Below are 27989 nucleotides of genomic sequence, written 5' to 3' on the forward strand. Positions count from 1 at the left end.
CTGTAATGAAAAGATTTTCTGCAACAGACTCTGAAAATGAATATTACTCACATTTTAAAACTTTTTAATATTGTTCGTGCTTGTTTCTTGCTTACAGATGGTGAAATATTAAAAAATCCTTGAATCACTTGTCTTGAAAAAATCTTCCGACTACCCCTTCTACATTCTTTGAGCTACAATGCTTGTTTTATTTCCAAAACTTCGCGCATCCATTTTATATTCTACAGATTTATTCTACAGTTAATTAAAATTCTTCCTCATCGATACATTTTTTTGTTATTTAAAGAACGGTTTTAAAGAGCAGCCTCATATTGGAGATCATTGTTATATTCCCATACACCCTGGTTGAGAGTTCGATTTATGAAAATAATGTGCTTGACCGAAATGGGTCTTGAAAAGACCAACCTGATCAGATTATCCCTTTCGTCAAAATTGACCTCTCTGCTGACATACGCCAAATTGGTTTGCAGCTTAAGTGATATTTTGACAGATATTTTTGTGAAAACCAAAAATCATTTGAAGCCCTAATATTCTGATAGGCTTTGTACTTAACCGATGAATTGCGGAGTCATAGTCTTCACACGGAAAAGCGTTGCCATCAAATTGCCAATTGGCTGCGCAATAAGACTTCAAAAAACTTTCGAAATTTTTTTTTTTGCAGCTTGTTGCTTTTATATTTAATATTTTTTGTAGTAAATAATGCAGTCATTTTTAGTAGCCTTTTGTTCAATGAAAAAAATTGCGCTGAAGAATGCAAAAAACGATTCTTTGGTTTCTAAAAAAATTAGTGATTACTGATTCCAATTTGTTTGAGTAAGAATCTTAATTGCTTTACTGTTTTCAACGACCGTTTAATCCTGTGTATAGCATAACCTATAAAAATTCAATGGTCTAAATATTTTTTTTTCGTCTCAATTCGGCATATGCGTTGAAAGAGCTAATGAAAAACCGAAACCAAAACCGAAAAAAACTTATCAACAAGGCCCTTTTGTAAGAAATTTTTATATAAAATAAGTAACCTTTTTCAATTCTTGATAATTTCCATGAGATCACATTGGATAGCAATTTTCTTATTATAGTTTTCAATAACCCAAAATTGTTGTTATTTGTCGCATTTATTTCGATGAAGTTGAATGAAAACAAATTGCTCAATTTTGTCCAAATGTTATTCTCAATTTTCACAGGAACCATGGGACCCATCAGGTGAGAGGCTATAAGTACTCTTAAAGAACAATTTTGTTGAAATTAGGCATAAGGTTTTTGTCAATGTTTAAGAGTTCTTAAATGGGATCTGATTTTTTATATCATTCGTTTCACTGAAAGCAGTTGTTGTATTTAATACCAGCAGATGGTTAGAGGTCACGGCGCGTGTATTTAAAGCAAACATGTGACGATTCTTTACATTGTTGTCACTTGTTTTCTAACTTTAACTTATAAAAATAGTTTATTCATAATTTAGTTTGATTGAAATGAAAATCAAAGTGATTATCCTTATCAAAGAGTTTTCCCGCAAAAGAATATGCTTTTTACCGATTATTGTTCCGACCCCTCTTGAGGGGGAGGAAATATATACTCAAATTGGTTTTTTTGATCAGACAATTTTGGCCGACCGATATACTAATTGTAGAGAGTTGTGAGTGGTATCATTAAACAGCCCGTCCAGCGTAGAATGTTGAATTGAAAAGATTTTTGAATTTCGTTTTCTAACGTGAGTTATCGTGTTTTAAATTTTTGTAAATTTTAGACCAATTTGTGAATATTAGACCGATTTTTGTTCACCTTTTCCGGAATTTTTGCCCAAAAACTTTGTCAATTTTTTTATAAAAATTTGTACAAATTATGAACAACAATGCTGTTGATTTTATTTTGAGAGTCAAAAAAATTTTGTTGGTGGTTTTTTAATTTAATTTTTTTGGCTAAAGTTTTGGCTAAAAATTTCCAAATTGAGCATTTTTCAACAAAAAATTCCCGAAGTAATCTACTTTAGTCCATATTAATTAAATTTGCTGAAAGTACACACTCAATAAAATCTAACACAATCTTTTTAATTCGAAATGGAACCAGTTCTACTTCCACTTCTATTGAGAGTAGTCTGGAATTAGAACTTTGCCGTCTTTTTTTTTGCTTACTTTACTCTATGATTATCAAAAACGCAGCAACTATTTTTTGGCTTTTTATCTAACAAATTATCAAGATCTATTTCACTCGAAACAATTGGGTGTTCCTAATCAACAAACAGCAAAAGCAAGGATGGTTTTGGTCAAATCCTGGACTGTTAAAATCGAAACACAATCAGGACTGTAATCAGTCGGTCTTTATAAACGAAAATTAATTTTTTTTTACTAATTAAAGAACAGAACAATTCAAAATAAAGCTCATTGTCGATAGGTTCAATTGACTCCCTAAGCAGTTCCAAATTAATGTATCTTGTTTCTTTACTTGAAAAATTATGGTTGGTTTGACTTTTAAAATTGTTTGTTTTTTCGAATAAACAATGGCTTATTCAAATTTGCTACAATTTTTCTTTTAATTTGGTTAACTTGTTGCTTAGTGTCAGCAGAGAAAGATTGTTTCTTTTTCATCTTCTGTCCACTTAATTTAAATTTAAGATTTTTTGCGGTTTTATGCGTTAAGTTATGGTTTTCTGTCTTTTATACAACTAATTTTCACATTTTTTTTCGATTTTCAGGCGCTGTCAAATTTTTCAATTTTTTTCTCGTTTTGTCACATTATCACATTAATGACAGTTCACATGTCACATTATTGGTTTTTTAACAAAAACAAAATTAAACATAGAAAAATCTCTGAAGGCATAGAGTTTGGTTTTAACGGCTTCGACATCCCTTTCTCGAAGAAATTATTTGAATGATTTACATTTGTTTTTGTCGTTTTTAATTTGTCATTTTAGTTGTATATTCTTCCGGTATAACTAGAGGTATCTTTGGTTTCCTAAGAACGGAAAAAATGAGTCAATATTCTGATTTGAATAGATAGCTGATATCTTCATGACTTTGAAAACAATTGTTATAAAAAAAAATCTTTTTTACCTTGTCATTTTAAAAATTTTGTATATGTTACCTAGTCTCATTAATTACAGGTTCCATATGACATTAGTGTTTTCAAGGGAAAATGCAATTGTACGAAACTTAATGTTGTGATAGAAATCGTAATGAATTTTCTGGCTACAACACGCGTTTTTCGCAAAAAATTAAAAAATAATTTTTGATTTTGTCCAAAATAGATGTTCTCTTAGTAGAAGTAAGACAAAATCGTAATAATTGCAGATCTTAAACTCTACTTTTGGACGAAAGGACGAACATATTTAAGCAATTCATTTTTTAGCTACTGGCTTTTATGACTTTGAAAATAATTCTTTTCGAAAAGTACAAAAGTATTTCTTAATTTTGCCCCTCCATTTTGCCCCTCAGTTTTATCTATTCTCTGTTTTTGTCTATTAGGTACCTATTATCAATAATGAAAGGTCGCTTACTTCATTATTGGGGTTCGAGAAGGGCTCAAATTAACAAATTTTGAGGGGCAAACTTTTGCTTCACGTCTTCGGAAGCGTTTTCTCGCAAGTTTTAATTGAATTTTTGTTTGATGTCTTCATTCGTTGTTCTTTTTGTAACCTAAAGATTAATTACAAGTCTCAATGCCCTCATAAAAAGGCGTATGTGATCATAAACATATTGGATGTTTTCAATTGCTATCTAGTGGTTTTCATTACTCTGGAGTTAATTGCTTTTAAAAAAAATAAGGCAATTGTTTTAATATTTCTTTTTTTGTTCCTTTTTGTCTAATTGTTACCAAGCTTTATTGTGATTTGGTCCCATATCTCTTTTAGTGAAGTACAAGTTAATTTGTCAATTTTCAGTTTTATCTGACGCTATTTTGACCTTGTTAATAAGTTTTCTTTTTTAAAAAAGCTGACATACATTTTGGATGAAATTATTGTTTGTGGTTTTTGTTTGATTTTGTTGTTCGTCTTGAATTGCCTTCCTAATAATGGCTGATCTCACCAATCTAATCCTACCTTTTTTTACTCCACTGAGGCATTTGCTTTGCAGGCGATCTTTTTGTTCATACATTGTTTTTGAAAGTTACTTGAAAAAAAAAACTGAAATACTATCCGTTGTTCGTTTGGTAGACATTTATGCCAAAACTTTGGATGAGCGGGGTCGGAATTTTATGTGCGAACGCACATTACCGAGCCTCCTTGTTTTCTTATAAAACCTAATGTTAAAAATCTTTGCTCAGATATTAAGGATTAGAACTAATTTTTTTTTTCAAAATTTAACACAATATACCTATAAAAAACCATGTATGACCAACATATGGTATGCAGAAAGCAATTAATATGCATTTGATCTACTCAAATTAACTCTTGGAATTTTTTTCATTCCGTAGTTCATCCTCCACTGCTTTTGATCGACGAAAAAATTCGCTCTTAATTTTTGTTGAGTAACAAATTGAATAATTGGAACTGGGCCGTACTGCTGTATGAGTTCATGAAAATTGGGTCTGTTTTATTTCCTCTATAAAGGTCTGTTTTGAGTCAACAAGTGTTTTTATTCCAAAAACAGTAGGCACAGTTTTTTACATAGACTTATTCATCAATAGAAAAAAATTAACCAGCTTAATTTAAAATTTTTGATTGATCATTGAACAGAATATTATCAAATTTGCCAATTAAAAACTGTTGCTCGATCCATGGAAAGATCGTGCTTTTTCGAAACTTCTAGGGAAATAGACCCATAAAACGAATTTTTTAAGAAAGTGTGATGGACGCATGAAGAGAAACTTTCTTGTCTCATATGATGATTCTTGAATAGGAAACGCAACCATGTAATTCTACCTAATGTTGATCCCTGTAGAAAGTTGTTTTGGGTCTTTTCATAAGTCAAGTACTAGACGAAAGATTATACACCTTTTATATAAACTTATGTTTTATAATTTTTCAGGACATTGATTCTGTGAAGTTAATTACAATCGTAGCTTTCCGGGTGAAAAAATCAAAGATATAGAGATATTTTTTGAAAGTTGAACACAAAAAGAAAAAAACATCTGCGCTATGTTTCTCCATAAGTTTCAAGTCTAGTCTTATTTATCTTCTGAAGATTTTGCCAAAAGTGACAACCGACCTACACGACCTTCAACCATACTTACTCTTCATAAAATAATTAAAAATTTGTCTGTCTCAAAGCGAATAACAAGAACTATTGAAGCCGGTTGGATAAATAATTATTACCATATACGCATGAACGTCTTTTATTTCATACTTCCGCGTGAAATGAAATGACGCATGGATTTTCAACAAGAGAATATCGCTGAACTAGATTTAAGATGCAAATTGTTACGTTATTGTTACAAGAAGAAGCATGAAATACAAGGTTACGGAGTGAAGGTTAATTTCTTTGAAGGTCAATTAACACACCAGTGTATTTATCTGAAACGATGACACAAAAATGAAAAGGCGGAAATATTAATGTGTATGAATCTTATGTTTGGAGCCATTAGTGGGCAAAGCAAAGGGGTCATAATGGCGATAAATAGCCTACTTGTCCTAACAAGCATGCTAGCAACGAAAAAATTATAAAACTTATAAATGATATTCAATCTTATATATTTAATTGAAGCTTTTAATAAAATTTGAAATCAGATTTGCTGTTTTCTTATTCTCTGAATGAATGAAGTTGAATTAACTTCTCATATATGAAACAGCAAACAGTTAAATGACCACGTGCACAAATCTGCATGTGAAAATATCAAAATCGTCATTAGACGGATAACATAACAAAAATATAAATATCGTGTGAGTCCTTTCAAGTCAGTCTCTGAATTTGTAGATAGATTCTTATTCTCTTTCTAATTCGAACAAGCATGATAATAATAATAATATCAAATTAATGTTAATTAGGTTATTAGTATTCTGAAAAAACCCACTTAAGAGGTCATCAATAGGTCAAGTGGACCTTGTCAAGTGATGACCAATTTTTTTTCACGGAATACCAACCTTATTAGGGCGCCTCCGACCGGCGAGGCGTTCATCAACAGAGGTGTGTCCCAGTACATTATCTGGTTGAGTAAGGATCCGGGTATGAAACAGACAACATACAACAGTGTGATCACAACCACAGTGTACAACACTCGTCTTTTCCTAGCGGTGGCAGGGTTCGGGGTTTTTGGGGGTCTGGATGAGGAGGCGTTTGCTTGGCTGCTGGATTTGGATGTCAGTCTGGTCAGTTGTCGCATTAGGGATCGAATTGGGGCGTCATTTGAACATCGTCGAGGGTCTAAACATTGCATAAAATTGGAATCATACGCAAATGTTGACGATTTTTTTATTTAAAGAACACGGGCTCAGCGGAAACGCAAAAATTGTTAATTAAGTGTAATAATCCAGTCTTCCATATCTTACGCGACCTTTTCAAAGGAGTTTGAAGATGTTTTGTTGGTTTGTCTTGATAAGATCTGACCAAAGGTTTATCATGTTTCATCAAGGAATCTTGGTATTTTAAGTTTACGACAAGATTTTGCAAATTTTTGGTTTGGTGTCAAGATCTTGCATGTCATAGGAAAGTACATCTGGTCATTTCTGTGTAAATGACACCTTGTTGACAGATATCGCGGAAAACAGTGGCGAATTCGGAGAGGAAATTTACTGGAGCAAATGTACCTTTCGCTAAGATAATGCATAAAAATGAAAAGGAAGATGTTGTTTATTGTTTACTTTTCTCGGGCGTTGGGCTTTCGTTCAGACAGTTTTCATGTTCCTCGGTCGGGTCCGTTTTCTCCTCGTCCCTGCTTCCCGCCTCCTCAGATTGCTGAAGAGGAGTTGTACTGCTGATCTCTTTTTTAATTCCAACTTCAGAATTGTTTTTTGTCGCCCCTTGCTTCCTTATTGGTTGATCCTCTTTTAGTGTTCCAGAGGGCGGTGAATTGATTCTAACTGTAACTCTGGGTTGTTTAGGCTGGCCAGATGCCGACATTGCCCCATGAGAGGCAACCGATTCCAGCTGTCGAGTTGTAGACTTCTCAAGGTCCAGCGTCTTTTTGTGCACTGAAAATCTTTTTGTTTACATTTGTTGTTTTTGGAGTTGTCAAAATAAACCAAAAATCAGTTGCTCAGAATTCATCCTTGTGTTTAATTTTTCAGTTCAGTTGACGCGAAATTCCAAATAAGAAATGAAATCTAAATTTCACTCTCTCTGGTTTAGTATTTACTAATTGTAGTATTTACTAACTACAATAGTCTTGGTCCCATTGGCAAAGTTAAAAAATACTTAAAAAATAATGAATTATCATTTAAAAATAACAATGCAGATTTTTGATTGATCGGCAATTCTTCAGATGAAGGAGAATACATGCTGTCTCCTTATGATCAATAATGAGGATTGAAAATGCACGTATAATTTGGCAAGATTGCAGACTCATGAAAAGATTTTAACTAGGTTAATGATTTGATAATTTCTCAGCCCATTTTTTGTAATTCATGTTTTGATTCGAGCAAATTCACACATAAAAATTTTGTTTTCGCTCTTTTTTAAGAGATTTTAACTTTTCTTTTTTTTCGGAATTTTCTACAGCTTCGTGATCAACATCCACAAAAGTTTCGATACCATTGTCTTCAACGTTAAAACTGCAGTTATTGCTTTTAAGTTTTTCGTTTTCAAATTTTTGTTTTTTTACTAAGACCAAATAAGTTTAAGTTTTTAGTCAACACCCTCCCCCAATGAAAAGCCGATCAGGAACTTTATACCAGACAGAAATTTTGCGTTAGACCATGAAATATCTTTTGTAAAAAGTACAACGGTGGTGCTATTTAAAAATCGTTGCAAGATTGTATCTATTGTAGAAAAAGATCTTCTCAAGGTGTTGGTTTCTCATGAAAATTGTTCAAGTTCAGTTTAAAAAATTCAATTACACTAATATGAGTAAGATGATACTTTCAAAAACTAAAATTACTTTATTTTCTGGGTAAGTTGATAATGAAAAATGATACTTTCAAAAACTAGAATTACTTTATTTTCTGGGTAAGTTGATAATAAAGTTGATAATGAAAAATTTGTGATTATTAGAAAAGCAAAATTGTTGCAATGACAAAAATTTCTAGCCAATTTTTGTGAAGATTTTATCAGTTTCCGATTTCCGGAAAAAAATTTCATCTCAAAAACCTTTAGCTTGCTGAGTTTTTGCTGCACCAGCAAGCAAATAGTTCCAGAGTTTTTCAATAAGCTTTGCAAAAACATAATTCCTAACAAATGACTGTTTAGATGAAACTTAATTGAAGGCATAAATCCCCAAAACAAAAATAAGATAACTTATTTTTTATACCGGATTATAAAAGCGCATACCTGAAAATTTATTTATGAACTAACTTCCAGTTTTATGTCCAATAAACAAAAAGAGGCTAAAAAAGTTTTTGGTTAAAATTTCTGTGGAGGTTCTGCAGCATTAAGTGTACTGGATTTTTAGTGTGATTTTTAGTGGATCATTGCATGGCAGCTACAACTGAAACAATTGGGAAACTGGACTGCAAATCGTACCGCAGTATTTATGTCAGCTGATATCAGAAAAAAATGTTCAATTTTTCTCAATTCTGAACTCTATTCTCAGTTCTCAGACTTTAGAATAAAGTTCGATTCAACTTAGGAGTTTAACTGAAAAAAATGAACATGTCTAGTTTAAATGAAAATGGCCCACTAATTTTTTAAAAATCTTTCATTGTCTAGATTCATCAAAACAGGTTACTTAACACCTTTCTGTCTACAAATTCGACCGAGAAATAAATATTTTGTAGCGAGGGATTTTCTCACTTAAATTTTTTAATCCAGAAAATAAGCCTTTGATTTTGCTCGCGTGGTTGTTTTTCTGAAATTTCTCAATGTTTGGACTGGTTTTTTTTAAAAAAAGTTTATTTGATGGATCATGTTAAACTGTTCCCAAACAACGAATCTTTTGGTCCTTTTAATGCATTTATGTTTGATACACAATTTGTTGGAGCTAAGCTTAAGGAATAACAAGCTTGCATAGGCGGGAAAAATAGAAACAAAACACTTTCTGTTGTCTTAGTCATTTAATAGTTATAGTTATAGTTCTAGTTCTAGTTACAGTTTGTCACGTGAGAAAAAAGAGAAAGGGGGAAATAACAAAAGCAGCACACAGAACTCAACGTAGTAGCCGCAGAAAACGGCTTAAAGTATAACTCAGCAAATTATTGCAAAAACAAATTGTCTTGAGCAGTAAATAACGTGTTACTGTGTCTTGAACTAGAAATATTCCTGAGCAGTAAATTGTTACTGTGTCTTGTATTCAAAATATTATTCTTGAGCAGTAAATTCTGTTACTGTGTCTTGCATCAACGAATTATTGGAGCCGAAATTCAACTGTTACAACCCCAACTTCTGGTATTCTCAACTTGTGAGTACAAACAGCAAAAGCCAACTTAGGTTTAAATTTAAATATTTTCGCACAAACAGGTCTTAGACATATATCTTTGTCTTCGATTTGTTCTTTCTATCGGATTGAACTGGTATACATAAAGAGATCCCGTATTGTGTGATCTGTAGCAACCCAGTTCAAATTGATAGTTGAAAAAACTAAGATCAGCGAATAGTTACGAACTAAAATAGTTAATGCAACGGTAAGTACAGCAGAGCGGATATAGAGTTACAAAAGCGAACTGCATAAACGAAGTATCCGGACAGATTTTGTAACCACTCAGAACGAACTGGGCGGTGTAAAACTTTCTTTGTGAAACACAAGGAGAGCAGCCGTTACATTTGGTCCGCCGACCCGGACAGTGGAATAAACAGCTGTCCAACCCAACAGTCGAAGTGACGAAGTCATCGACGAACGAGAACAAAACTCAACAGGCAATTCAACAACGCAAAGCCAATTAGGCAAAGCAAATAGGAACGTTGAAAAGCAAAAACTAAATTAAAGCAAACAAATAAAGGAGCTGTAGAGGTTCAAGCTGCAGTCCCGAAGTACACAAGAAGTGACTCCGTCACAGAGTCAAAGCGTTTTGGATCGCCAGATCAACAACTTGCGAAACAAGTGGATTGAGAAACAGGAAGAAGGTTTTGAGCTCATTGATAATTGAGATCGACCAAGCAAGCTCAAGACTCTTTATCAGCAGATACTGCAATTGGACGACAGCATTCAAAAACTCGTGAATAAGAAAGCTGAGACTCTCCGAGAACCAGATATTTCTTTAAAACGCAAACTTGAGACAGAAAAATACTTTCAATTTTTGAACGCAGAGTGGTTGCCGTATATCCACGGAGAGACAAACATGTCAAGCCAGCAAAGCCAGTCAACTCTTCATGCTAATGAAGAGCAACCGCCTGCGAATAATGTGCAGCAGTTAGCACAAAACGTTGGAAATCCAGAGTTTAACCAAAACCATGGTAACACAAGCAATGCAACGACGAATACGGTTACACGGACAATCAACCAGGATACAGAAAACGCTTCGGAAGCATCTTCAGTGAAACATCGGGTTGAAGAACGAATGAAGGAATTCGAAATTGAATTCGAAAGAAAGTTGCAAATCGAACGAGCACAATTTGATCGAAAGAAGTTGGAGCTAGAAATGCAAATGAAAGAACTAGAGATGCAACATCAGCTTCGGCAAAAGGAGCGAGACCTAGAGCGCCAATTGCAAAGAACAGCATTGGAGAAAGATGACTTACGTTCTCAATCGACGAAGGCGCGTGACAAGTCACCTTTCAATTGGACCCCAAAAGGGAGAGATGTCTCGGAGTGGGCGAATTCGATGAACGACACGCAAACACCAATTCGACCAAGAGCTCGCTTTGACGTCAGCCCTGAACGGAATAAGCAGAGGCATTACCCATGGTACCCAAACTCTCGCGAACGCTCAGCAAGTGCTGAAGAGCGGGATATATCGCCGATAGCTGGAAGGCACTACAACACTGGACATTCAAGCAGTAGTTTACCAAAATTGAGGTTGAACAATTTTGACGGAAACCCGCTGGAGTGGCCTGAGTGGTCTAGCATGTTCATAGCAACAGTAGATAAACGCATGATTCCCGACTCAGAGAAAATGAGCCGTTTGAAGACACTGCTAACAGGCAAAGCAAAATCTGCAATCTCGGGAATGGGCTATTCTGGACAGTTTCATAGTGCTGCCTGGAACATTTTAGAAAGGAAATTTGGAAGACCGCATGTAATTATAGATGCGCAGCTCGAGAGCCTACGAAAAGCTAATCAAGTGAAACCTAGTGATTCAACCAGCCTGATTAATTTTTCTGTTATTGTATCTAACTTCGTGAACGTGCTTAAAGAGTACAAACATATTGGTGATTTGCAATCAAGTTCGACATTGTACATGGCAGTTGATAAGCTACCACAAGTTCTTAAAGAGAAATGGTGGTTCTACGTCGATGACAAAGACGAAGACTGGCCTGATTTAATCATGTTTGAAAAATGGCTATCACGGATGGCATTCGTGCATGAAGGGTTTTCAGCGTTTAAAGGGGAACGCAAAGAAGAAGACCGGCGCAACGCAAATAGAGAAAAACAATTCTCGAAGACATAGAACTTCAGTGCAAGTTCAAACCTGCAAGAAACCAAGCAGACGCAAAGCGATCACTGTCCATTAGCCGATGGCACTCATAAAATTTGGAACTGTCCATCATTCAAAAACATGAGTGTGAATGATCGATACGTGGCAGTGAGGAAAGAACGCTTATGTTATGGATGTCTGGGAAAAGGACATGCAATCAAAGATTGCAAAGTCAAAGTGTGCGGTATAAATGGATGTACCAAAAAGCACAACAGACTGCTACACTCAGAAAACCGAATGGACGTGAGTAGTCACGCAGTTAACGTAAGCGCAGCAACAATCAACCAGAGTAACCAAGTTACTAGTTTTCTTCAAATAGTTCCGGTATCGGTTCAGAGTGGTGGTAACAGGTTGACTACCTACGCTTTCCTCGATAGTGGTTCAACAGTATCGTTCATCGATCAAAGCGTTAAGGATCAACTACAAGCCAAAGGCACGGAAGTTACCTTAAACATAGCTGGCATACATGGGACGCAAGATTTGAGGACAGAGAAGGTTTCTATCACAATAAAGGGACTACATTCAAAGGTGCATTCAATTGAAGCGTTTGCACACCCATCAATCTCGTTGGGAAACACAACATATGACTACAAGGAACTGAAGAACAAATTCAGACACCTGAACGTTCTCACTAACAGAACATTCAACCTTATGGAAATAGGCATCATACTTGGACAAGATGCCTACGAAATTCAACGTCCATTGGACTATAAGATTGGAACACGAAGTGAGCCTTTCGCCGTCTTAACAGAATTAGGATGTGTAGTCGGTGGTCCCATGACAGACAAGAAAAGTCAAAATGTTTGTCATTTCGCCTCCACGGAAGATGTGAAAGTGGCCGAAAATATACAATCATGGTGGGACATAGAAGCCTATGCTTCCAAAACAAATGTTGTAAGTCAATCAAAGAAAGAGCAACAAGCTCAGAAGTTTCTAGAGAGCACTACAAAGTTTACAGGCGAGCGGTACGAAGTGGGCATGCTCTGGAGTGAATTAGAACCCAATCTCCCAAACAACTACGGCTCAGCCCTTGGTCAGCTCTACTCACTGGAACGAAGATTCCAACGAGACCCAAATTTAAATTAATTGTATCAGCAGTCAATTGATACAGATGTTGAAAAAGGATTTGTGAAGACCCTCGGTAAATCGGAAGTCAAAAGCACTTTCGGAAAGGAATGGTATTTGCCCCACCATCCAGTACTAAACCCCAACAAACCGGGTAATGTTCGCCGTGTTTGCAACGCTGCAGCAAAATACAAGGATGTAGGTCTAAATGACAAGTTGTTAGCCGGACTCGAACTACTACACGGATTGATTGGAACAATATTCAGATTTCGAGAAGGACCAATTGCCCTAACCGCAGATATTGAATCAATGTTTTTGCAAGTGCAAGTTCCTGAACGGGATAAAAGCTGCCTGAGATTCTTGTGGCGACCAACAATGAACGAACGTGTGCAAATTTACGAGTATCAGCGTCATGTTTTCGGAGCAAAGAGTTCACCAACATGCGCCAACTACGCTCTGAAGCAAGTAGCGATCGATAAAGAAGACGAGTTCCCAATTGCAGCAAAAACAATCCAAAACAACTTCTACATGGACGATTTCATCAAGTCAGTCGAAACTCCTGAAGAATCAATCAAGGTTTTCAAACAACTGCAACCTTCTCTCTCAAAACATGGATTTGAACTGAAGAAGTGGATCACCAACAGCGAAGTGGTAACCAATGCAATCCCAGAGGACTTAAGATCAATCAGCAACACAAAGCAGGTTGAAGTAGAACCAGGCAAGGAAGGTTCATCCGTGCTTGGGCTTCAGTGGACGATTACCGATGATAGTCTACAGGTTTGTAGAGGTACAAGCAAAGAAGTTGAGACCCCAATCACCCAAAGGAAGCTCTTATCTCTAGTTTCTTCAGTGTTTGATCCTCTTGGACTGTTTGCACCATTCAGTGTCCATATGAGACGACTCCTGAAGAGCAACTGGAGCAAAAATGGACAACATTGGGACAACTCAGTAGAACCTAACGAAGAAGAAGAGTATCTGAAGTGGAAGGCGCAGCTTCCAGAAGTAGCAGAAACCAGCATTGATAGAAGATACTTCAGCACAGCCAAGGACAAATGGGAACTTCATGTGTTTGCCGACGCATCTGAAGACACAATGTGCGCTGTGGCATACCTACGTTCAAAGCCCAAAGAATACTCAGCAGACTTAGCATTTGTAATCGGAAAGTGCCGAGCCGCACCGATGCGACACCTTTCCATACCACGCTTGGAACTACAAGCAGCAGTGATGGCGGTGAGACTTAAAGAACAGATAGTGAAGGAACACGAAGCGAAGATTCAGAGTTGCAACTTTTGGTCAGACTCCACTACTGTTCTGCAATGGATTCATAGCTCCCACCGTAAGCAACAGGTGTTTGTTGCAAACAGAGTGACTGAGATTTTGGACACAACTAATGTTTCACAGTGGAATCATGTGAGTGGTATTAACAATCCAGCTGACATCGGGACACGAGCGATCAGTGTTGACGAACTTAAGAGAAGCGAATGGCTCACTGGGCCGGCCTGGTTGAAGCAACGAGAGAACGAATGGCCTGAACAGTTGAATTTAACATTTGCTTCAGATGAACAAAACGACGAAATGGTCTTCTCAGCAAAGGTTAAAGAGAAGAAGCCGATGATTCAGTGGGAACGATTCAGCAATTACAATCGACTAGTAAATACAATGGCATACATACAGCGTGTATTCAAAAAACACAAACCGGCAACAAAAACACTAAGTGTTGAAGAAAGAGAGGATGCACAAGCAAGCATCTTCAGACTACTGCAGCAAGAACAGTTTACTGAAGAGATGAAATCTCTCAAAGCTGAAAAAGAACTGGCAGAGTATATAGCAGCATGGAACAGGGTGCGAATTGAAGAACATCTGATTCAACAAGGTATCAGATGGAAGTTCAACCCACCTGCAGCACCACACTTTGGAGGAGTGTGGGAAAGACTGGTTAGGAGTTGCAAGAAGGCAATGTACGCAGTGCTGGGCAATCGATCAGTCACGGAGGATGTTCTGTCAACCACGATGTGTCTTGTTGAACAGACGCTGAATGCTAGACCGCTGACACAAGTCAGTTCTGATGCTACCGATTTAGAAGCTATTACTCCAAACCATTTCCTACTTGGCAACAAGAACCTTTGTTTACCGTATCTATCAGGTTCAGAGCAATTTGTTGATCATAGAAAGCTCTTCCGACAAACGCAAGCTTACGCAGACCTCATCTGGGACAGATTTCGTAAAGAGTATTTGCCGACGTTGAATAGTCGAAAGAAATGGCAGACCACAACGGAAAGAAGTCTTCAGCGGGGTGATCTTGTGTGGTTAGTGGAAGACAGTGACAAACGTGGATATTACAATCTGGGTCGAATAACCGAAACATTTGAAGGTTCCGACGGAGTGATTCGATCAGCGAAAATCCGAACAAAAGATGGATACTACAAGAGGCCAGTAGTGAAGCTTGCTCCAGTACTACCAACTGAAGGTGATGTTTTCACGAAGGAAAACAGGGCCGGCGATGTTGGAGCTGAGCTTAAGGAATAACAAGCTTGCATAGGCGGGAAAAATAGAAACAAAACACTTTCTGTTGTCTTAGTCATTTAATAGTTATAGTTATAGTTCTAGTTCTAGTTACAGTTTGTCACGTGAGAAAAAAGAGAAAGGGGGAAATAACAAAAGCAGCACACAGAACTCAACGTAGTAGCCGCAGAAAACGGCTTAAAGTATAACTCAGCAAATTATTGCAAAAACAAATTGTCTTGAGCAGTAAATAACGTGTTACTGTGTCTTGAACTAGAAATATTCCTGAGCAGTAAATTGTTACTGTGTCTTGTATTCAAAATATTATTCTTGAGCAGTAAATTCTGTTACTGTGTCTTGCATCAACGAATTATTGGAGCCGAAATTCAACTGTTACAACCCCAACTTCTGGTATTCTCAACTTGTGAGTACAAACAGCAAACGCCAACTTAGGTTTAAATTTAAATATTTTTGCACAAACAGGTCTTAGACATATATCTTTGTCTTCGATTTGTTCTTTCTATCGGATTGAACTGGTATACATAAAGAGATCCCGTATTGTGTGATCTGTAGCAACCCAGTTCAAATTGATAGTTGAAAAAACTAAGATCAGCGAATAGTTACGAACTAAAATAGTTAATGCAACGGTAAGTACAGCAGAGCGGATATACAGTTACAAAAGCGAACTGCATAAACGAAGTATCCGGACAGATTTTGTAACCACTCAGAACGAACTGGGCGGTGTAAAACTTTCTTTGTGAAACACAAGGAGAGCAGCCGTTACACAATTTTTGTCTAATCATTTGACTTTTCGTTCTTAGAAACGGGACAAAGCTTTTTTAGTGTATAAGTAAGTATACGGTTGGCCCAGACTGCTGGGGAAGTTTAAATCATTTCAAGGTTTGAAAGTGGGTTTTGGGAAGTTTCAACACCTGCGACCCCCCCCCCCCCCCCCTCGCATTATCTCTATGCTGTGTGCGAGCCAAGAGGTTATGAAAAATTCTGGAAAGTCTCAACCTGCGAAGGAAAACCATTCAGATGATTCCAGATGGTTTCTAATGTCGATCGAAATAGCACGGCTTGAGATTTGTCGTTTTCATCGCTTACCTACTTTTATAAATGACCTGCCCCGTGTCTGTTAAGTACGACTGTATTTAACACCCCCCGATTGACACGTTCATACAATCTGTCCCTATTAATGCAACCCCCCCCCCCCCCAACCAGCTTAGTGGTCAGATAACGTAAAGCCCCCCCCCCCACCACCCTCCTTAAACATTACCTTAAACATACCATAATGGGGGGCGGGTTAAACTTTTTTATTGGGAATGATCCGGAATCTAATTTGTCCGACCTGTGTATATAGTATAGGTGTATAGAGCAGTGATGATGATCAACATGCATGATAACATGACTCCGTGGATACCATGGGCTGCGTCACCTAACAGGTACATGTCCTCTGAGGGCTCCAAGTGCATGGGAATTATCACGGCACAACTGGAACATAAAATCAATGTGAACACATTTCTGATTTATCAACAATTTCATATCACTTTTGTCTGGGTTCAATGTTTAGCCCTTCGTGAATTTTTGAGGGAACATAAATTCAATGTGAACACTTTGCTGATTTTCAGATAACATTCGTCTGGACTCAATATGTTCACTTGGTGAATTTGTGGAATTGTTGAAAATTGCCAGTACATGAAGTAGAAATTTCCCCCGTTTTGGGCAAAATTGAGCCAGCATTCAGCTGTCAACACTATTCTGTTTTTTGTCCAGGAGGACACAATCAAATTCAAATAAACAATCGTTGGGGTAAATATCCACATGCTGAAAACACAATAACAAATCACTAGCCATTATTAATTGCAGGTTAAGCAAAGCAGGAAAAAATAGTGGTTGTTCACTTTTGCTCTGATATATAAAAAGAAGACTTAAAATTCATCACTCAATTCAGCTAAATCTTTAAAAGACGAGGTCAACAGGATCTTACAAATATTAAATTCATACTTCTATGAACCCTAATGAGTTTCAGGTATTTATCGGTACTTCTCCAGAGAAATACACGTCTTGAATTGACAAATCAGTACTGATCACGTCTTATTTTAAGTCTCAAGACTTGCTCAAGTACTGATACAAGACTTGAAGCCTCACTGAAGCAGTACTGATTAAAGGGACGTTAAGTCCGGGAATGAAACTTATGGTTAAAAACAAGGTTAAAATTGATCAAATTTCAACTATTTCATACGTTTATATTCAACGTAATGAAAAAAGGCATTGCAACTCAGTAGTTGCAGACAAGTACCAAAGGTATTCTAGTCAATTTAAATGAGGATTTCTGCGGTTCGCCCTAAGTAAAAAAAAACATAGCAGGACAAGTCCTGACGAACAATTCAAAGAATTTTCATTGACTAAACAAACATCTAGACCTAAAAAGGAGTATGAGCGAATTGGAAAAACCATTTTAAAAAAAATCAGATAAAAAATTTAAAAAAAAAACAGAAAATCAATATCAAAATGTCGCATGTCAAGAAAAAAAAATCATCAGCGAGAAATGGAAATTTGGTTCATACAAAAAACTAGGCCTAGAATGAACTATGAATGGATTGGGATAACCATTTAGAAAAAAATCCGATCCAAAAAATCAAAAAAACAGTAAAAATCAAAGTGAAATTGCCGCATGTGAACAAAAAAACCACTAGCGAGAGAGCGAATTTTTGTTCAAACATCGTTTTCTCACAGTACTTTAAAATTAGAGCGAAAAAATTTCACGCCGCAAAACCAATCGCTTTTTCGCTCCATTTCCTGTTTCGGCGTGACCAAAATCACCACTCCAATTTGACTTCAAAAATCACGAAAATGTGTGAACAGATCTTAAAAAAAAAGACAGCGCCCCAATACAATTCAAATTCTTTGAATTGTAATAAATGAATAGCAAAATAACAGTTCAAACTGAACAAATGGTTGCAACGTTTTTTAAAACGGAATTTCAGGTTCTTCTTTTTCAGTGACGGGTTTTCAGTTTTAGTTCTAAATTTAGCTCTAAAATGTAAGTTTTTTTTCGGTGAAAATACAAAATTTCACAGTAATTAATAACTAACATTTTAATTATTCGCAAAATTTGTTCATACTCTTAGGCAATGCCTACCATTAGCCAACATGTTATTATGCCAGTCGAGGCCTGATGCTAATCTTGCATGATCTTGCAAAATCAACATATCGGAATTCGATTAGAGATGTTAATTTTGATCAATAGCTTTGTAGCTGGGTTGACTCGACCACCATAGCATGAAGTGATATTTCTCTTCAAAAAAAAGTTGTAAGCTGATATAACCGAAAATAATACGACTTTGTCTGATCAAAATTATACGCGTGTGCAACAAATTAAATTCAGGTAACACAACGGGACATATTCAAAAATAGTTAACCCGACCTCCTCCATGGGAGACAAGCATTATCGTTAAGGCGCTATTGGAAAGAGGAACCCCCTATATCACCATGGAGCCCCTCAAATGAAGAATGAGTGAGTTGCTTTAAACAATTTTTATACCCCTGGAAGTTGAAGAAAGGTGGTCAACGGAAAATTATCTCAAAACACCGCCATCAACTGAAGGACGTTTTGATATGAGCAATAGACCAAAAAGAAAAAAAGGGGTTTATTACATTAGCAATTACATAAAGCAGCAATGCCCTTTTCTCGGAATCATGACCCTCTTGCGAAGTTTTGACTTCAAATAAATCGACTGTTTTAGCTTCAGGGCACAAAGACTACAACCAATGATGGCAGACCTGCCAGAGATTTGTTTTCGGGAGACGCAGTCCTCAGTTATCTTTCCCAATGTTCACGTGGCCCACGAATGGACGTTTTGCCATCGCTCACCATGGTTCAATAATAGAGACCTTTATCTTTCTGTTACTTGTTTAACCAAAGTTCAATTCGTTGAAAAATCGAAAAAGACGAGATAAAAAGATAGATAATCCTAACTCTTGCACGGGAGCCAAGCTTTATCAAAGGCACACAGTTCGGTATTGTTTTCCATCGGAAACGATTGGGCTGCGGAATTATTAAAACAGCTGGAACGTTGTGAACGTTGTTGATGAAAAAAATTAAGCCAAAAAGAATTTGTAAATGCCGATTTTAATTTGCACTAAAACTTCGCCACAGAAAAATTTTCTTTCTATCACCTTGGACAATAAATTTGTGCTAACAGATGTTTAGGATGCGTATAATTGTTCCGACCTTGTTTAATGAGGAAAGAATTTTGTGCAATGCTGCTTTTTTGAACTTTCTGGATAATTTTCGATGATATAACCACTTTCTCAATTGAAAATCGTTGCCGAGTATAATTTTTCAATAAAAGAGTTTCCTATCTCTATTTTACCCAATTCTTCTGAGAATCTTATGCTGATGATTTGTGTAGGGTTTTCTCTGAGAAATTTTGTAAAAGATGAACAGAAAGTTGACAATAACGTTTTGATCCTATCGCGATTGGATCCTTGGCTCTCATCACTATTCAGTGGCTGCAGTATGATAATAATCCACTCTTCTTCTTTAAATTTATTAAACTATTTACCCCCTGTTTTAAGGATGTTCTCGTTTGTTTCTAATTTAATTGATTTCGATCTACCATAAATTCGCAGAACCTGAGATATATAATTTTAGTTTTTGAAGATATCAGCGCACAATCATCAATGAGATTCATTTGGCAGCACATGCTTGAGAATGTTTCTAAGATTTTCTGAATTTCAGTCGAATTTCTTTGCTGTTTTTATGTCTGAGGAATCCTTGGCAGTTATCAAAAGATGTAATGTAATCTCGAATGATAATTTTTTTTTCAACAATTAGACGTCATTTTTTTCAAGGTGCAGAAAATATTTTACACTAATGTTTGAATTAGGAAAAAAATCTGGAAAAAAGTGGGAATAAAGAGTGCAATAATTTGCATTCGCCAAATTTTAATTGTAAAAACAGTTCGTTTATCCACGCCGCGGGGGCCAAGCATTCCTCGGCAGGTTGTGAGAATTGATATGAAACCATCACAACCGAACGTGGGGTAAAACTATATTTGTTAAAAATATGTAAAACATTCTAGTAGTAGAGACTGCTAATTTGTGATCCGAATAATGATTAAATGATCAAAAAGAATAAATCTGGTATAATGACCTTGGGTTTTTTGCACATTGTTAACTTTGGCATTGGGTATATCCTCATGAAACCTTGCCAAAACTGGTGTAGAAAAAATTATCGTAAACTTTTCAAATTTATGTGGATTTTTTGATATATTTTTGAATTATTTCGGATCGATTAATTTTTGTTTCTTGCAGAAATTTAATTGAGGACAATTTGCAGTTTTTAGAAAATATTTCTGCAACAGTTGGCTATTTGCATTTACTGATGGACGTTCATTTTTTTACATGGCAATTTTTATATTTCTTTAACAAAAGCACCTACTAAGCACTCATAAAACTAGCATGACAAGCAAATTTGAAATGTTTGCTATTCGAAAAACAATTTAATCATGGCTTTGAAATCAACTGATTTTCAAAAAGCGCTTGTAAATTTTGCGATTTTTCCTGCATTTCTTCCTTTTTTGACACATTCTGATAAGATATAGATACCGGGACCCTGTTTTTTAAATAAACACTTGCCATGATCAAACAAGTTTGTACATTATCTTATCAAGATCGTATGACGAGCTTCTTTCAAGTTTCTTTTCACTGTTTTTCAATAAACGTTCTCAAGGTTCGAAGTAATTTGTGAATTTTTGTAATTTGCCTGTTGAGAATCTTATCAGAATGTAATCAAAATCTTATCAAGTCGTTATCAAGGTTATATCAATTTATTGCATTTTCTTTCCATTAAATCTTAGGATTTGAGTATTCATAGTTGAAAAGACCATCGGCAGCAGTTTTCTCATTGCTAATTGATCATAAATATATCTCCAATCTTGAAAGCCTTCTAACTGGAGTAATGGAAGCTGTATTTAAGTCCTCTGCAAACCATGAAAATCATTATCAAAGGTAGCTTATTAGTCTGTTCACGCACATACGCAATTGCAAATGAGTTTGTTCAAACAAAACGGGGACAGGAAATAGATCAGAATTCGGTACAATATGCCTCTAATTAGGCGATTGTTTACTTGGAAATGGGAGAGCAAGCGCAAATAGTGAAAGCCCGCCTTAGTTTCCTTTGGTTGTGAAATGGAAAGTTGCCCTTGACCGCCCATTCTAAGCAGTAGATTCATTTTACATTAAAACGGGCTTTTATCAGAGTGAGGGTTTTTCTTTTAGTACAGGAAATTAATTGAGGACAGTTTGCTTTGTCATATCAATTTTGCAACACGAATTACATTTTTATCGGCGGACGCCCCTTTATTTGAAGGCACCGATAAAAAAAGTGCAAAATAATTAGGGCAAAATAATTAGGACAAAAAATTTAGCTCTGAGAGTATTTTGTTGCAACTCAATCTTTCTTGCACCCGAAAACAGAGGTATAAGCAAATAGTAACTCAGTTTTTGTGCAACTCATAAAATTTGTCTAGCACTAAAACCAAAGCTAATTTTAACTTTTGTATCCATTTATTATTTTAAATTTAATGTAACAGAATCGTTGATTGGAAAATGATAATAATCCTCCAATATTTGCATTTCAGTAAAAAAAAAATCACGAATTGGCATGACTATTATTTCGATGAGCATTTATGTCAATACGAACTAATTAATTCGTTCTCAAAAACTGTCCCGTCTTTATAACTCAGAAATATTACCTAATATATGTTCACGAATTTTTCGTGGTTGAGAATAAAAGCAAAACTGATATGTACATATAAGTTAAATGTGAAAAATCAGCTCTTTTCAAGATTTTCTTTTAATAAAGTTCAAATATCCTGTGCCGCGAAAAATGAAATCTCTTTGTTATGCTCTTTTCTAATCTCAAATTTTGAGGAAAAAATAAACGAAGGAAAAATGGTTTTTCTTAGATTTTGAACTGCTTTGAGCACGAACGAATTAATTCGTTCTCAAAAACTGTCTTGTCCTTATAACTGAAAAATATTAACTAAAATGGCGAATGCAAAGTAAGCCGATAGGCAAGCAAGCCGACAAAAATGCAAGCCGAAAGTTATGTAATAGTTATGTAATCTATCAGAAATAATACATTGTCAACCGTTACAATCAATACTGCGCGTAGTATTATAGTGCATAATGTATTCCAATGCACCAAAGAAACAAAAATGCGTCAATTTTTAGACATCTAGTGGGTACCGGCCTCAGCGGACCGCTGTCCATGGCCAAGCCTCTCATCCGCTGTGGGATGTAATCCGGAAATAGCGGGCCGGTTATCGCGGCGAAGCAGTGATGCGCGCGAAGCGCGACCACCGGCCCGCCAGTGGCAACTTAAAATACGGGTATCCGAGAATTTTTCGGCTTACTTGGCCTCCTTTTCAAAATTCGGCTCGCTTGCCTATCAGCTTGCTTGACCGCCACCAACTAAAATATATTCATTGATTTGCCGTAGTTGAGAATGAAAGCAAAACTAATAAGTACATATAATTTAATTGTAAAAAATCAGCTCTTTCCAAGATTTTCTTTTGATAAAGTTCTAATATCCTGTGCTGCGAAAAATAAAATCTATGTGTTAATCTCAGATTTTGAATTGCTTTGAAAAAAACCTGTATTACATAATCCAATTCCCCAATTACTTTCTTGAATAATTTTCAAGGAAAGATTTCAGCAACAAGAAAAATTTTTCAGAAGATTAAAGGTTTATTAGAATTATCATTTTCATCATCACAAATTCCAGCAATAAATTTTTGAAAAATTGTCATTATTTTCCCACTTTAACCTTTTTATTTTTGATATTAATGTTTTGGACCAACAGAAACTTGAAAAATTTTTGAATTTCATCTATAGGCCAAATTTAAATGACAAGAAATAGAAATGCTCGTGTGCAGTACCAAATAGTCAAAAAACGTCAAACGAAGACTTGAAAAAGAATAAAATAAAATTCACATGGTATTTTCTGCTTCAATGTTCATACTATGAACCGAAACAAAAATTAAAGGCAACAACATTTAATTTGTCTCACAGAGAAATTATTATGCTAAATTGTCTTTCCGCTAAATTCATTAATAGGCAAAATTATTGGATAGAGTTTGGGTATTTTGACCTGAAATTCTTTGGCAAATACGTTTTTGGGACGACCTTTTCGAGTTATCAGAAACATTTCATCTTGTTTAAAATTCTTTTGAATTGTGAATTGATGAAATTGATTAAGAATGCAAGAAATGGGGCAAAGAAACTGGAGCAGTATCAAAACAAAAATTGAAGCTTTTTTCTAAGACAGGGACGTATTTTCACAAGATTCAAGCACAAGACTGGAAGTTTTTATTTGCATAGAAGTATAAATTTTTGGTGTCCCGCTTTTTCATCCCCTTTTTTGCTTGATACCTTTTTTGATCCCTCTATCTTTTCACCTCAGTTTTTATCGTTTTTACAATTGGTACAAATAATTTAGTAAAATATTTGTACTATCAAGGCAAAACATCTGACTCATAATCGCATTATGTGTACTAATCTTTTTGGTCACTCAGTTTTGATAATTATCCCTAAATTCCCTAGATTTGTAAGGAAAACGGACATTTAATTGCTTCAAAAGACGATGGTTTGTCCGTAGTTGGATAAATTGAACTAGTTCACTGCGCAATTTTTCATTAAAAGAGAATGGACAATATTTCTTTAAACCAAACTGTGATAAGGTTGAAAACATAAGGCTAAAAATAATTTCATCCTGTTATTCTTTGATCAAACTTTTTTGTATCAATAGTTGGTTGTTGAGAGGATAATTTATTTCCCGCAGTGACGACCAAAAGAATGCTTCAAAAATGCGTCTTATCTGATGAAAACACAGAAATAATGAGCTCAGCTCAATTGCGGGTACTTGAAATTCAGATTGATCAAACAGGATTGAGGAGAAAAATTATCCTTGCAATTAGTTTCAAAGAACAAGCAAATCAAAGACTCAAAAAATTGTTCACAATTATTGTGGTAATTCGTGTAGTGAAATCTTGAAAGTGATCACTATTGAGATATTTAAAAAACTGTGATCTAATTAGTGCATCATCACAAAATATCTTAAGTTTTTGCTTTTAAAAATTTTAAAAAGAGGTCTGTAATTATCACGCATTCACCAAGCACTTCAAAAGAGATCAATGTCAAACAGAAGAAAAATGACTGAAATGATTCAGGGGACAAAACAAGAAACTTGTTTCTTGATGAACGAAAACTGGAAAATTTGTAAATAAGCTCTGCTTTAATTCATTTCAGATCAAAATTCTATGGAGTATAAATGCTTCCCTCTCAAATAACAGCTTCCCTCTCAGTGGAATTATTTATAATAAAAAAATATTTTATTTTTAATAACAAAAATTTTTCAATATACGGAATGATTGAATAAGTTCCGTTTGTCAGCGCTTCCATGTAAATCGAATTCTCATAATTTAAGCCAAATCTTCATTATAAAAATATGTATGTTGGTATTTACAGCCTGAAAAAAGTGTTCTTGGTATGAACAAATCCCAAAAAATTAATGTTCAAATTATAAATTTTAAAAAAGTTCTGGGTATCTTATTGTCAACGGAATCAATGTATCTGTTGTACATCATTTGTTGTTACCAGCCGAAGCCAAATCAATTGTTAAAGTGCTCCCATTCTATGCTAGATGTTAGGGAATTTTGAGCCAGCAGAAAATATAACTGTCTAATTGAGCTATCAAATTTTCAACTTAATAAGCACCAGAAAGGTAAATTGTTGTTGATACTTTTGTTTTTGTTAAAAAATCTCTAACTGCAACAGTGTAACCTCTGCTAAAATGTTTTTTTTTTTAAAAATTCTGCAGAATTAGCGCAGTGGCCTAGGTTTGTTGGAGTATACACTAGAGTATACACTAGGTAAGTTGTGATTAAATGATGGAGTTTGATGGGTTTTTCTAACAGCAAACATGTATTCTCAGATTGGATTAGTTTAATCAGTGGAGACGACAAAATGCAGTCTGTTAAAAGATTGTTGTGGGGTGAATAAACACAGAGGATAAAGTACTCTCGACAGCTAACGATAAGAAACTTCCTATAGTATTTCCAACTTCTAATAGAACAATTCTATTTATAGAAAAATATCAAAATTTTTCGGTGAACTGAAGGGCATATCTGGAACAGTTTCTTGTTATGATAGTTGCAATATTCTACAAATCCTTTGAACTCAGAATATCTGTAATTGCTATTTTGAAAAACACCTGAATAACCTCTTAAAAGAACGAGCAATATCAATTTGGCTATGATAAAATGGACTACTTTTTTTCAAAGAAAACTTTATGACTATTTTCTGACAACTCAGTTGGGTTATGGACTTTTGCAGGCGGAATAAAAGATTTTTAAACTCAGTTGACAAAGTTTTCAAGAATGAAAGGACAATAAAAATGATTTTTATGGTTCAATTTAGAGATTTTCAGTGAGATCTTGTCGATGGATTAGGTTAACGAAATACTGTTTGCCCTCTCAAATTTCCTAGAATTTTCTCTATTTCTGGAGGTGGTATGGTAAACACATCAAAGATTTTTTTCTTTAAGATTCCCTAAGATTCTTTTCCCTAAGAAATAAAATTTTTAAGATTCCCTAAGAAATAAAATTGGGTTATCAAAGGACATGTAAAAATTACAGAGATAGAGTAGCAATCATAATAAAATAATTCATTGCTTTTTAGAGCTATAATGTTTCTAGAAAAAAAAACGAGAAATGTTGCCATAGTTGCTGGATGATTCTAAATTGAAATGCCACGAAATAGTATGTTAAAAGAGTGCGATTGTGTTATTGTGAACTATCATCATATATACTCAATTGTTAGGAACATTAATGAAAATTATAATGCCCAGTGGATTTTGAATTACCACATCTAGCGCTTTAATTGGTATTCGACTATAGCCACAAAAACTGTGTTTGTCTAATCTGGCTTTTGTCTAACATTCCATCTCGCATAAAAGCGCTTAAACCAGAGGGTTTGAACAAAATATTGATCTTCTCAACTAAACTTAGCTTCGTTTTTTTTTCAATAGTTTTGTTATTTTGAATCAACTGCCCTTGACATTATCTGGGCAAATAACACTTTATACTTAATTTAAACTCATTCTAAGTAATGGTTAAGCGACTCTGCCTGAAGTCAATGAGAAATTCTGGCGTTTATCGAGAACCGCGAAGTGATTCGAGTTATTAAGTCAGAATTTCGAAGTGACGTCTGCAGAGTCACTTAACCATGCTTAAAGCACGAAACGTGCACGTTTTAAAATAACGAAAGTCAACGGATGTCAACTTCTGGCTAAGTAGCAACTTCTGGCATTTTAAAATGTGCACGAGAGTATTTTAATTTAAGTTTGAACACAATAGAATACCTAGCACAACAAAGCTGAATGTTGATAATACTTTAACACATCACAGCATAAATATAATAACCAAAGAAGAGCCCATGCAATATCATCCGTAAAACCGGCCTGGGTTATCAAGATTACATTGAGCATCTCCCGATCTTATGAGGTGAATAGACTTTAAGAATGTTGTACCATTATCTACTATTTTAACATTGAAATCCTCTATTGTTTTAAGTTAATATTTTCCTTCTTTTGTTTTCATTGCTTATTTAGTTGTTAAAGTTTTCGAATTTTTGAGCCGCCCCCAATTCCTGGCAACGGACGTTGTTTTTCCATGTTATTTTTTATACACAAGGTTTATTAAGTACACAGTAAAGTTCATATTCATAAGTGAAGTAAAAAGTAGTTTTAAAAAAGTAATTCGTAAGTAGTAGAAACCTTTCAAAAACTTTAAACAAAAGGCATTAATGTACCATAGTAGGCCCCTTTTGAGATTTGGGTCAAGTTTCATTTACTCTAATTTCCCCAGCATTAATGGACCGTTAACTAACGCAAATAAGGCTAATTGTTACGCAAGACCAATGTTAAGTACAAACAATGGATTTTTTGGTAATTCAAGTCACTAGTGCTCTTCAATTCAACATTCTAACTCAGTTGGGCAAATTTTAGGTTAAAGAGGTACCCATTTTATGCTGGGTCATTTCTGCAGTGTTAGTTAGAATATATTCTGCCCACCGCCACACCCCCGCCTCGCTCTGTAGGCATTTAACTTACGCTTATTTAATTTTACGCTTACACTTATTTAAGCTCACGTACTATTATTTTTTTTTTCAAAGCAACGTGCTGTATGACAATACAATTTGAAGGGGGGGGGGGGGGGGAGGGTCATAACAACACGTCGAGGGGGGTGGGGGCTGGGCATTGGGCGGCGAAACAGAATAGATTCCAATTTTGTACCGAACAAAAAAGAACTCCTAGTTCTAGTGGCGTTCTAATCTCACCCCATTACCCGAGAACAAAAAGTTTTCTTTTCATATGCCTTTTTGACCAAACTAATGGACCTTTTCAATTTTAAAACCTTGGATATAGCTTAGGTTGGTGTCGCCCCAGTTTAGTAGGCATATAACTATTAGGCCACCCAGGCGCACGTGCTATTTTTTCTACCTAGTAACGTGATTAAAAAAAACCTTGTAACGTTCAAAAAAAATAAATTTTAATCGGGGGCATAAAAAACACTGGCCAAAACAAAAGAGATCCGAAATTCTTCCTTTACCCCAAGGAGCCTTTTTCTCTATTTTTTTACATAAGCCTGTGCAAACAATTTATTCGGTTTTTTTGTATTTATTTTAGATTGAATAGCCTAATAAAAAAGGTATTGAAATAAACATTTAGCTGTAATGTATCTGTCATGCGGGGTCA

At 35.4% G+C, this 27989-nt stretch overlaps 1 protein-coding gene across 1 annotated transcript in view; it reads right to left on the reverse strand.

Moving 5' to 3' along the window:
- Nucleotides 1-2891: 2891 nt before the first annotated feature.
- LOC142351641 (uncharacterized) overlaps nucleotides 2892-27989 on the reverse strand; it is a 101168-nt gene continuing 76070 nt past the window's right edge. Inside the window, exons 5-8 of the mRNA XM_075403780.1 lie at nucleotides 16512-16654; nucleotides 6731-7060; nucleotides 6014-6293; nucleotides 2892-2949 (exon numbers count right to left, since the gene is read on the reverse strand). Coding sequence (XP_075259895.1) covers nucleotides 2892-2949; nucleotides 6014-6293; nucleotides 6731-7060; nucleotides 16512-16654 — 811 coding nt within the window. The remainder of the gene's footprint in view (nucleotides 2950-6013; nucleotides 6294-6730; nucleotides 7061-16511; nucleotides 16655-27989) is intronic.

This window comes from Convolutriloba macropyga, chromosome 13 (genome assembly GCF_964194025.1).
Source record: "Convolutriloba macropyga chromosome 13, txConMacr16.3, whole genome shotgun sequence".
In the NCBI taxonomy this organism is placed as follows: domain Eukaryota; kingdom Metazoa; phylum Xenacoelomorpha; order Acoela; family Convolutidae; genus Convolutriloba; species Convolutriloba macropyga.